Genomic DNA, 12,130 nt, shown 5'->3' with positions numbered 1-12,130 from the left:
CTCACTATTCAAACTCAACCTGGCTTTTGATGTTCTTCAGTGCTAGTCCACAGTTACCTGTGTTCACATGTACAGTGGTACCTCGGGATAAGAACTTAATTCGTTCTGGAGGTCCGTTCTTAACCTGAAACTGTTCTTAACCTGAAGCACCACTTTAGCTAACGGGGCCTCCTACTGCTGCCGTGCCGCCACAGCATGATTTCTGTTCTCATCCTGAAGCAAAATTCTTAACCCAAGGTACCATTTCTGGGTTAGCGGAGTCTGTAACCTGAAGCATATGTAACCTGAAGTATATGTAACCCGAGGTACCACTGTACTTGTGTTATGTATTGAAGTTCTCACCCTGGCCACCAGGGGGGACTGTGTATGTAGTTTTCACTCAGGTCCACGTCAGTTAATTTAGGCGGGAAACCCTGGGCTGTTGTTGTTACAATGTTGACAGCCGGCTGCGTATAAAAGCAGGCCGGCTGAGCTGTGTTTGGTTCGGTTCAGTTCCAGCTTACTTATAAAGAGCTACTTGGAGAAATCTCTGTGTCGTCTGCTTTGTCAACCCGCTACTTAATAACTTGCATTTCCTTATGTCCAAATGGCCGGAGACTTTGCATAACCATGAAACCCATGTTGTTGTTGTTGCACGCTACAGCTCTCCCTCTGTGGCCTCTGATGTGTACTCTTACCTAAGATGCCTCGTCCCCTGGAGAAGGCAGAGCCTGGCGGTCACTGCCCTTTGCGTACACACATATTGGTAGCTGCCTTCTCACTGGGTGTTTTTTGCGAGAGCTGGAAGTGTCCTATAAGCCTCAGTACCCACCTTTCCCCTTTGGATTGAGCTGCAGAGGACACCAAGGAGCAGCAAAACCCCACCGGGGATAAAGGAGGTGAGTCTTCAGGACGCAGAAGGTTTAGATGCCTCCAAGAGTGGGATGAGAAGTGGGGAACAAACCTTGGGAGTGGGGGAGAGGACAGTAAACGTGGCACAAGAAAGGAAGTCAGGAATCCTGCATTCTAGCACCATAGCTTCTTGCTTCGTTTTGTTCCAGTTGTTTAACATTTGGGAAGTTAACCCTGTATCATGCTGTAAGTCTTGGACATATGCGTGTGAGGGTCTGCAGATTGGGACTTGTGCCCTCAAACGAAAAAAAGAGAAAGAGGTGAACAAAGTCAAGGTATGAGGGGACTGCAACGTGTTTGTTAAGGAGTTCAAAGTCAGTAAACTGAGTTGCCCACTCTCAGCTTTAGTGGAAAGTCAGATGTTGGAAGATTCCAGCTCAAGGAATTACACAACCGGCCTTGCCATTCCCCTAGACCTGCTCATCTTTACTGGAATAATATTCCTTCTGTATGAAAATTGGTAGGTGAGAATTGGTACCATCAAAAACATTGTCGCAAAGACACGTGTGTGTTCTTTTTTTGTGTGAATGTTGTTGTCGACATACAAAAATGAATTTGGTGCACCTCTGTACATAAATCATTTTATATGAAGGCCACTTTCCCACAATTTAAACCATGCTCCATGTGGCTTGAAACATGAGAAAAATACAGAACAAAAGTAGTCAGAAACAATAAATAAAAAAGTCAAAAAATACACATCCAAACTGAACAATTTTCACATAAACCACAACATCTAAAATAATGATACAAAAAAACCACCACCAGCAACAGAACCAATAGCAGCAACCCCCCAACATCCCTCCCAAACAATAGATATATGACCCCTCTTATTGGACTTCTGGGAATGTTTGCTTGCTGATAGAGTTGTACCTTGGTTTTAGAACAGCTTACGTAGTTCCTGAACGTTTTGGCTCCCGAACATCGCAAAGTGACTGTTCCAGTTTGCAAACTATTTTTGGAGGCAGAACATCTGACAGGGCTTCCGTGGCTTTTAATTGGTTGCAGGAGCTTCCTGCAGCCAATCAGAAGCAGCAATTTGGTTTTCGAACATTTTGGAAGTCGAATGGACTTCCGGAACGGATTCCGTTCGATTTCCAAGGTACAGCTGTACATTTAAAATGTTCCTATGCTTTCAGGATCAGTGCTGGTTTTTGTGGGCTCCAGGTAGAGATGTGCATTGATCCCCCTGTCATGGCTCCTTTCCTCCCTCCCTCCCCATCAAATAAAAATACTGTTGGATCAAGCCAATGGCCCATCTAGTCCAGCATCCTGTTCCCACAGTGAGCAACCAGAAGCCTATGGGAAGCTCACAAGTAGGACCAACTGTTAAGTTGTGGGTGAACATATCAGACGACACAGCGATTCTTCAAAGGGCTCTTGTTTATTCACAGGCCAGAACAGAACTGAACTGAAGGGTTCAGCCAACCTGCTTATATAGATCTCAACTACAAAGCAACAGTAACAACTTTCTGTAACTATCCAATCACTGAACGTCACTTTCAATTCCTTATTTGCACATGTGGACCTGAGTGAAAACTATCTACAGTATCCCCCTGCTGGCCCAGGGTGAGAACTTCAGTACATAGCAACAACAGTCCACCTGCAATTCCCAGTACTCACATGGAAGCTGTCCCTCTGATGCCAAGTTTTTTTTAAACGCACCTATAATCCACTGATATCCAGAAGGGGACTGGGTGGAGAGAAGGGTTTTCACCTGTCTTCTCCCACACAATACAGTCGATATGCTGGGGTCTATTTATTTTATTTTATTTTAAAAGGGGGGGGGGCTTGTGTATGTCGCTTTGGATCAGAGCCAAGGTGTAACTGTGCCTGGGTCACCTTTTTTTCAGCTTCTGCAATGCCTACTCTCCTCCAGGCATACTTGGGCCTCTTCCTCTCCCTCTCCCTCCTGAATTCAAGCTCTGCCTCTGAAGATGACACCGTTGTGGTGACCAGCAGTGGCCCTATCAAAGGCAAGCGAGTCCCGGTTGGCTCTGCCTCCGTCACTTCCTACCTTGGTATCCCTTATGCTGAACCCCCCCTGGGGAAGCTGCGCTTCCAAAAGCCCCTTCCCCACCAGCCATGGAGCCATGTCTTGGAGGTCACCAACTTTGGAAAGGCTTGCTTCCAGACGACCGATTTTCAATGGCCTTTCAACAAAATGTGGGTTGCCAACGCGCCGCATTCAGAGGACTGTCTCTTTCTCAATGTCTGGGTGCCTCACCCCCGGCCTTCTGCACCGGTTCCTGTCCTTGCCTGGATCCACGGCGGGGGATTTCTGGTTGGTGCCAGTTCCTTAGACCTGTACAATGGAGCACTTCTGGCTGCTACTGAGAACGTCATTGTGGTTTCCATGAATTATCGGTTGGCGTTCTTCGGCTTTCTGTTCCTCCCGCCTGAGGTCCCAGGAAACATGGGGCTGTGGGACCAACAGCTAGCTCTGAAGTGGGTGAAGGAGAACGCAGCTGTCTTTGGTGGGGACCCTCTTCAGCTGACCCTCTTTGGCCACAGTGCGGGAGCAGCCTCTGTGGGGTTTCACCTCCTCTCACCTGCAAGCCAACCCCTTTTTGCCCGCGCTGTGGTGCAGAGTGGAGCTCCCAATGCACCCTGGGCTTGGAAGGATCCTGAGCATTGCAAGTTGCGCTCCTTGCAAGCGAGTCAGCGGCTGGGCTGCGACGATCGGAATCACAGTGTGGCGCTGCGCTGCCTACAGGAGAAGGAAATGGATAGGGGAATGCTCCAACTTTTGATGCATCGCTTCTACCCCACCACAGATGGGGACTTCCTTCTGGATGAGCCAAGGAAACTTCTGCAGAGTGGGCTCCTTCAGGCAAAACCACTGCTCATAGGCATCACCGGGGAGGATGGGTCTGTCTTTGCACTAAGCGGTCTTTCGGATCACATAGAAGATGACAGAATGTCAACTTGGGAGCAGCTCTTGAAGGAAACAATGACATTGTTCGAAATGTCTTTGGAAGAAGATGTTGCCAAGAGTGTAGCGCTGAAGTATGCTGAAGATGGCCATGGGCCAGAAAAGTACCACGGGGCCATGGTCCAACAGTGCAGAGATTATTACTTTTTGTGCCCATTGGCTGAAGCTGCTGAAAAGATGGCAGCAGGTGGGAGCCCTGTGTACACCTACTCCTTCAACCACCACATCTCTGGCTCCATTTGGCAGGAGTGGATGGGAGCAGCCCATGGAGTTGAGGTGCCTTACCTGTTTGGAACTCTGTCATCGCTACAGAGGGTAAATCAAACAAACACGGAAGCTGATGCCCCTTTGAGCCTCAAGATGATGCGCTATTGGGCGGAGTTTGCTAGAAGCGGGTAAGGCATTCACAGCTCTTGTTCTAGAGCCTCAAACACAACTCATTCCATCAACTTGACCCTGGTTGTTCTAGACATGGTTTGATAGTCCTTGCTCTGGGCATTCTACACCCAAGGTTCTGCCTGAACCTCCCACAGTCTTTCCTTCCTTTCCTTGGTATCTTTGACAAGGGCACTGCCACATCAAGTTTCAGTCTAGAGGGGTAAGTTTCAGAGAAAAGCTCAAAGGCCTAACTCAGGGATGGAGAACTTGTGGCCCTTCAGATGTTGCTAGACTACAACTCTTATCATCCTTGACCATTGGCCATGCTGGCTGGGGCTGATGGGAGCTGGAGTTCCCGTCAACAAATAGCTGGACAGCTGGACAGTTCCCAGTCCCTGTCTTAAACAAAAGACATGTATCTTCCTTTGGTGTTTTTTCCCCTTCTTCTCACTGGCAAACTGCCTGTTAATTGGAAAAAGCCCCTAGCTCAATTCCAGGGACATAGGGGTCCAGTTATGTATAAGGAGCTTCCCAAACCATCTCTTTCACCCTCTTGGGGTCTTGAGACCTTCTGAAGAAGCAAATGCTATTAAAAATAATAATAGACAGGGATTCCCCCCCCCAGTCTGAACTGGCAACCCAGTCAGATGGGCGAGGTACAAAAATTATTATTATTAATAATAATAATAGCTGGCCTTGATATGTTTTAATGTGACTGATATGCACTTTCGATTTGTTTATCTGTTTTTTTAAAAAACCCTACTGATACTTTAAAAAACAGCAACATGTTATATCATATTTTTTATTACCACTGGCAATTTCAGGGCTATGGTGGGATGTGAGTTGAAATAACCAACTAACCTTTGCAAAAGATGGTTGAAGATGGAATGTCAGATATTTTGGCTGACACATTTGGCACTGATGAAACATGACCGTGATTTCTAGGCCATAAGTTGATTACCATAGCAGGGTTCTCATTTGATTTGATTTGATTTTTTGGTTGATGGAAGGAGAAAAGCAAGCCTCGAATTTAGCGAGGCAACGTTTTTTGGATTTAGATTTCCAGGAACTGTTGCCAGAGATTAATACACAAAGAACATGTACCTTCTACCCATGACAGAATGTTAGGAGCTCTCTCCTGCCATATATAACAAAAAGCACATTATCAAAGTGTTGGGGAATACTTACCTTGGCAAAAACAAACAGTGTTCCTTTTCCCAGTACATTTCTGAGCACAGTTCAAAGTGTTGGTGCTGACCTTTAAAGCCCTAAATGGCCTCGGTCCTGTATACCTGAAGGAGCGTCTCCACCCCCATCATTCTACCCGGACATTGAGGTCCAGCACTGAGGGCCTTCTGGTGGTTCCCTCACTGCGAGAAGCCTAGTTACAGGGAACCAGGCAGAGGGCCTTCTCGGTAGTGGTGCCTGCCCAGTGGAATGCCCTCCCACCAGATGTCAAAGAGAACAACAACTACCAAACTTTTAGAAGACATCTGAAGGCAGCCCTGTTTAGGGAAGCTTTTAATGTTTGATGTACTACTGTATTTTAATATTTGGTTGGAAGCCGCCCAGAGTGGCTGGGGAAGCCCAGCCAGATGGGCAGGGTATAAATAATAAATTATTATTATTATTATTATTATTATTATTATTATTATTATTATTATTTCTAGGTACATTAGGGCAATCAGAGGGATTTCTGTGGAGCAGGTCTAATGTCAATGTGAACCACCAGCTGCAGTGTATTTCATATTGCACCGCTTTGTATTCCATATAGATTTTTACTATCTCTAACCCAATTGATTTGGTTATGTATTGTTTTAATTCTATTAGAATTTAATTACTATTTAACGACTATATTTTATATGATATTGTATTTTATCTGTGTGTGCTTGTTTTTATTTGTGTAAGCCACATTGGGTTCTGATCTGGGGAAAAGTTAGGATAGAAATAAAAATAATATAGTTGCCGAGACAGAATTCCAAAACACAGTGGTTGGGGAACAAGATGGATTGGGCAGAAGAGGACCTACTGGGAAGCTAGACTCACAGGATCATATTTGATATAGCTGGCCTCCTATCTCCAATCCATCTAATAAAAAGGAATGGGCCAAATCTCATATGGTTGACTGCCAGCACAATTCCAAGCAATGAAAGGGGGGCCCTGAGGAATTGAGTCAAATGACAAATGATAGGGTTTCACTTATTTTGTAGTGTGCTATTATTGCAGTGTGGGACGCGGGTGGCACTGTGGGTTAAACCACAGAGCCTAGGACTTGCCGATCAGAAGGTCGGCGGTTCGAATCCCTGCAACGGGGTGAGCTCCCGTTGCTCAGTCCCTGCTCCTGCCAACCTGGCAGTTCGAAAGCACGTCAAAGTGCAAGTAGATAAATAGGTACCGCTCCGGCGGGAAGGTAAACGGCGTTTCCGTGCGCTGCTCTGGTTCGCCAGAAGCGGCTTAGTCATGCTGGCCACATGACCCGGAAGCTGTACACCGGCTCCCTCGGCCAATAAAGCGAGATGAGCGCCACAACCCCAGAGTCGGGCACGATTGGACCTAATGGTCAGGGGTTATTATTGCAGTGTGGATGTGCCATTTTTGTTTTTATAATGCTATGAGTGATTTTCTCTCTCTTTGTTTTGTGCTATTGATGGCCTTTGGCTTAAAAAGAAGATTTTAATCCCTGTGCCACATTTTATTTCTCGCTGACACCACCCAGGCCCTACCTGGTACAATACTGCCCTACCTGATACAATACTGAGACCAGTCAGGTTTAAATTGGAACATAAACTTCTGTTTATTTATTGCAGTTTAACAAACGTGTGCTTTCATAAACGGTATCAGTCAATTACAATCATAGGGTGCCTATCCAGATCTATAACTTCTGCTACCTGCCCTCCCTCACTAAACCACCTCTCAGATATTTACTTGTCTTCCCATCACCTAACTGTTCCAGACTCGGCTTATTTCGCTACACTAACTCAACCTCCCCACAGACTCTATCCCAATTCACTCCCACTCCAACCAACCACCCAACTCCCAATGAACTCCCCTTTTAACCCTCCCAGAGCTGGTTTTATAGTCCCTCTGACTCCACCCCCCTGAGTTCTGATTGGGTAACTTGTTTAACTATTTCACCTCCAGCACTCTCATATGTTAACGTCACAATGGCCTTTGGCTTAAAAAGAAGATTTGGATCTGGACTGTGGTTTTTTGTTTGTTTCCAGAGCCAGTGTGGTGTAGTGGTTAAGAGCGGTAGTCACCTAATCTGGGGAACCGGGTTCGTGTCTCCGCTCCTCCACATGCAGCTGCTGGGTGACCTTGGGCCAGTCACACTTCTCTGAAGTCTCTCAGCCCCACTTACCTCACAGAGTGTTTGTTGTGAGGGAGGAAGGGAAAGGAGATTGTTAGCCGCTTTGAGACTCATGAAGGGGAGTGAAAGGCGGGATATCAAATCCAAACTCTTCTTCTTCTTCTTCCTCCACAGGAACCCCACTGGGTCCGTGCCCAATGAGGTGCAATGGCCGCTCTACAATGCCACAGAGGAGAACTTCTTCCACATCAGCGCAGGGCCACCTGAGATCAGGAAGCCATCTCCTGCCCACCACTGCAATTTCCTGGCAGCTCATATATTCAACTCAACACTCTCAAGTAAGTCCAGGTCCTTTGGCTGAAGAAGTTTGGGCTCAGTTCAGCAACAGTTAGTACTGACTTAGGTCTTGTCACATTTATAGTGTTGCTGCAGTGGGGTCCCATGCCAGTTCCTCTTTGTAGCATTTTTTGGCAATATTTCCAGTGGACAACAAGGCACACAAGTTCTGCCCGCTCTGTCTATGTCAGAATCAACTTTCCTGCTAAGGTAGTGTTTCTCTCGCCTCTAGAGATGGGGCAGAAAGTTCACATTGAATGACGAGCCTTCCTAATTCTAATTTTTTTTTAAACAATGCGAGAACCAAAACACAGCCACGCTTCAAAATTTGCACTTCTTTGAATTTTGTAATGCAGTTATCCAGCTTTTCCCATTAGTGGGAAGTGTGCATCTATTAGTGCAAATAAATTACAAAATTGCATTGTTTTGGGGGCAAATTGTATTGTAGAATTGCGTACATTAGGAGAAATCTGCATTACAACATTGATGAATTTCCATGAGGAATTTGGTTTTGGTGTTTTATTGTGTGTAGGGGGGCAATGCAAACTGGTGTGGGAATGTGGAGAAATGAACTGAGAATTGGAAAAAAGGAGAAACTGAAACTGACATATTCATCCATCCCTAGTCCATCTCTTCGGCCTTTTCTTTCATCTAGCTCTCTTTTTATGGTTCCGTTGGTGAAGGGCTTGCCAGTTCTTATCTCTACCCTAGAGTTATTGCCTTCTTTCGTATCAATGGCAGCCCTTCTCTCTAGTCACCTTGGCTTATGTCTGCTTCCTGCACTTCCTTTCACCGCCACCTCTCGCTATCTATTCCTCCACTCCCTCCTGCTTCTCCCTGGCTCCTTCCTGCTGACCACTCGCTCTACCCCACCAGGATGCAACCATCTTGGTAAAGGTAAAGGTAAAGGTAAAGGGACCCCTCACCATTAGGTCCAGTTGCGGACGACTCTGGGGTTGCGGCGCTCATTTTGCTTTACTGGCTGAGGGAGCCGGCATACAACTTCTGGGTCATGTGGCCAGCATGACTAAGCCGCTTCAGGTGAACCAGAGCAGCGTACGGAAACACCGTTTTCCTTCTCGCCGGAGTGGTACCTATTTATCTACTTGCACTTGACATGCTTTTGAACTGCTAGGTTGGCAGGAGCAGGGATGGAACAACGGGAGCTCACCCCGTCATGGGTATTCGAACCGCCAACCTTCTGATCGGCAAGCCCTAGGCTCTGTGGGTTAGACCACAGCACCACCAGTGTCCCTGTCGTCTTAGGTATACCCCTTTTAAAATTATCAAAACTTGGGTAAGGAGGGAGCAGCAGAAGGAAAGGAATGAACCCCCCCAAACTTTTGGTTGAAAGTGATTGGCTGTCCATTGTGGATGCATTTCAGTTAAAAATGGAAGTTGAGTTGTACCCAGTCTCTTGCATGAAGGGTTGTTTGGCTCTCCATGGACCATCATTTTTCCAATTGCTTTTTTTATTTTGCAGAAAAAGTCCAAGAAGACTCTTCTGAATCCATTTTGGAGGAAGATATGAAGAATAAGACCAGAACTTAACAAAAAAAAAAGGCAGAATGCAAAAATAGCTTACATCAAGTGTGAATGGAACTGAGAGGGTGAAGACATGCCTAGAAACACTTCAGCAAAGCCCTCACTTTGTAGGATTGGTGCCCATTTGCAAATATAATGGTTTGCTCTTCATTGTGAGACAATGTTGAATGAGAAATGGAACTTAATGCCGGGTTAGAACAAGATAAGCCATTGGGACCATCATTTTCGAATGCCACCCCATTTTCCTCCACAACATCCACATGTTAATTATGAGGGGGGAAATGACATATCCAGCAGCTATGAATGATAGTGGCTTCTTTTCAATCACTTTTGCTTTATTCTGCAAGCAACAGGTTATTTGGCAGCCTGAATTCACTTCCTGAATTTTGCAAAGCCTCGTATATTGAGGAGCTGTGCCTTGGAGCTAAAGGACAATTAATTTCTCATTGTTACTATGTTACTATGTAACACCAGGGAAGGAAGGTAACTCCCACCCGGTGCTTTCCCTGCTTCCTTGCATAGCATGAGCACTGTGATCTGGGTGGAATTTGAATCTGTGGGTATCTGCAGAACGTACATAGAGCTGAAAGAGGAAGTTGGAAGAATACTCTTTCCCACTTCCTCTTTCAACTCTATGTGCTTTTCAAAGCTCAGATTAATTCTGCTGGATCCACTTAGATCCATGGGGTCTACATGACTTATAAGATTGGTAGTTCCATGAGGAGTTTTTCCATGCCCCAGAATTATTGCCATTCATGGTGTCCCCATGGCCAGAACAGGGACAGGGAAACATACATCTCTGTGAAATCAGGATAAGAGGCAAGCTGATGTAGACATCGCAGGGGAATGGATGATGCCAAGCGAAGTCTAGAACCATTTTGTCAGTAGGGGCTTTGTTTTCCTGAAGATTTCTGGTCTGGATTAATTAAAGTATGTAATGTAAGTTCTGCCCATGTTGCGTTCTCACCTTGTGGTTGGTGGATCTTCTCTCCTGTTCTTTCCCTACCTTTTGATCTGTTCTCCTTCCACACATCAGTTCCATTGGTCCTGGGAATGCTTATCAAATGCTCCTGAGGCAGCTGCTGAAATCTCCCAGAAGCCAGTTATTCTCACCCACTGCTAGAACAGAACGCTCAGTTGCTCCGATGTCTATGAAGGGTGCTCAGTTTGCCAGAACAATTTGAGTTTATTTCAAAGTCAGGGCATGTGTGGTACACATGCAGCTTCCAAATGATTGAACTGCAGAGAGCTGGGGGTGGCTCAGAAGTACAGGTCCTCAAATGCCATTCCAAGGCTCCTCTCCAACATCAAGAACAAACCTCTCTGAGGTGCCTCAAATGAACCTGAGGTCACACAAAAGATTACGGATTGCTCTGGTTAAACCTTTGTGTACTTCTAGCTGACAGACTGCATTCGGCGCATGTGATGTGTAAATAAATATTCTCTTCAAGGCACTGTTCTTATTTGTTTATTTACTGAGAAAGATTTTCTAAGCCACTTAATCAAAGAGCTCTCTAAGTGGTGCACATAATAAAACTGTAGGACTTCCGGGTTGGCGCCATTGTTTAATGGCGGATTCCCTCCGAGCTCCGGAGGAAATCGGCTCCGTAGCGTCTGGGTCTGGCCGCTGCGGCGAAGCGGGGACCCTTAAAATCACAGGCGCGGATGCCTGTGAACACAGAGACTCGGCGGGCACCATTTGCGCCCCCCCGATCCGCGACGGAGCCTTTTTAAAGGCTTCGGAACGGAGGCAGGGTGAGGCGTGGTGCTGAGAGTACTCCCTCGCCTACGGAGTGAAGCCGCAAGCCATTGACAGAGAGCGCCAACTTCTTTCAAGACCGACTGGACTCTAAAATATAAACCCGTGAGTAATACGGAGATTGGAACGTTAAAAAATTTTAATTTTGGATCTGGAACGAGCGGGAAGGGGCTAAAAAGGAAGTCACCCCCCCCTCTTTGTAAACAATTTAAAGCAAAGGACTGGGCAACTAAGGTCGAGAGAACCTGTTTTTTAGTGAAAAGATCTTGATTTCACGGTTTTGACACTATAAGGATTTACTGGAGGATAAAAAGAATTTGGGGACTGGAATTTCACCCCCCCCGAGACCCGGGAACGTCCCAAGAGAAAGTCTGTTGCATGGAAGATTTTGACAGCTGTCAAGAGAGCTGCTAGTCAGCTAGTTGCCAGCTGGAAAAAGAGAACATTGTTTCTGCTGTTTTTGCTGGTTCACCTTGGTATAACTTTGTTGAAAACAACGAGGGCTGATACAAAATAACTGGACTTTTGGTTTCGAGCTGAAAGGAACATTAAGGAACTAAAATCCCCCTAGAGGGGTAATAGGGATACTACATTACAAAAATGACTGGAGTACGTAAATTCCAAGCAGAACTGGACAGAACACTCGCTCTCTTGGGAAACTTGAAAGATGAATACAATGTTTTGTCTACAAAGGTATCACTACTACACTGGACAGTAAACAACAGCTTTGAGCTTGATAAGGACTTGAAACAGGAAGCCTACTTAACTGAACAGATAAATGAAACTGAAAGTGCAGAAATGATGGAGCAAGGTGCTGTTTTTGAAGAAAATGAAGGAGAAGCAGGAGACGTGCAGGAGTTAAAGGAGAGTTACAATATGAGGCCTGACATGATGATAAAAAAGGACAATAAAAATTGGATGTGGAAAGCCTGGTCTGAATGGGAGCCTGGAAAATGGAGAGATCTCCCTTGGAGGAGAT

The 12,130-nt window shown here is 45.9% G+C and overlaps 1 protein-coding gene across 1 annotated transcript; it reads left to right on the top strand.

Moving 5' to 3' along the window:
• The first annotated feature begins 784 nt into the window (after positions 1-784).
• Positions 785-9,992, top strand: LOC128408610 (cholinesterase-like). Its single transcript, XM_053378559.1, has 4 exons — positions 785-878; positions 2,742-4,218; positions 7,686-7,849; positions 9,331-9,992. The coding sequence occupies exons 2-4, from the start codon at positions 2,750-2,752 to the stop codon at positions 9,396-9,398; spliced, it is 1,701 nt and encodes a 566-aa protein (XP_053234534.1). The 5' UTR covers positions 785-878; positions 2,742-2,749; the 3' UTR covers positions 9,399-9,992.
• The last annotated feature ends 2,138 nt before the right edge of the window (positions 9,993-12,130 follow it).

Source organism: Podarcis raffonei, chromosome 2 (genome assembly GCF_027172205.1).
Source record: "Podarcis raffonei isolate rPodRaf1 chromosome 2, rPodRaf1.pri, whole genome shotgun sequence".
Classification (NCBI taxonomy): domain Eukaryota; kingdom Metazoa; phylum Chordata; class Lepidosauria; order Squamata; family Lacertidae; genus Podarcis; species Podarcis raffonei.
The sequence above is the reverse complement of the archived record's forward strand: the minus strand, read 5'-3'. Positions and strand labels throughout refer to the sequence as shown.

Bases quoted from the DNA above. Each gene is read 5' to 3' on its own strand.
- LOC128408610 (XM_053378559.1), top strand. From the start codon at position 2,750: ATGCCTACTCTCCTCCAGGCATACTTGGGCCTCTTCCTCTCCCTCTCC. The intron at 4,219-7,685 runs GTAAGGCATTCA...CTTCCTCCACAG, and splicing joins GCGGAGTTTGCTAGAAGCGG to GAACCCCACTGGGTCCGTGC. The intron at 7,850-9,330 runs GTAAGTCCAGGT...TTTATTTTGCAG, and splicing joins ATTCAACTCAACACTCTCAA to AAAAAGTCCAAGAAGACTCT.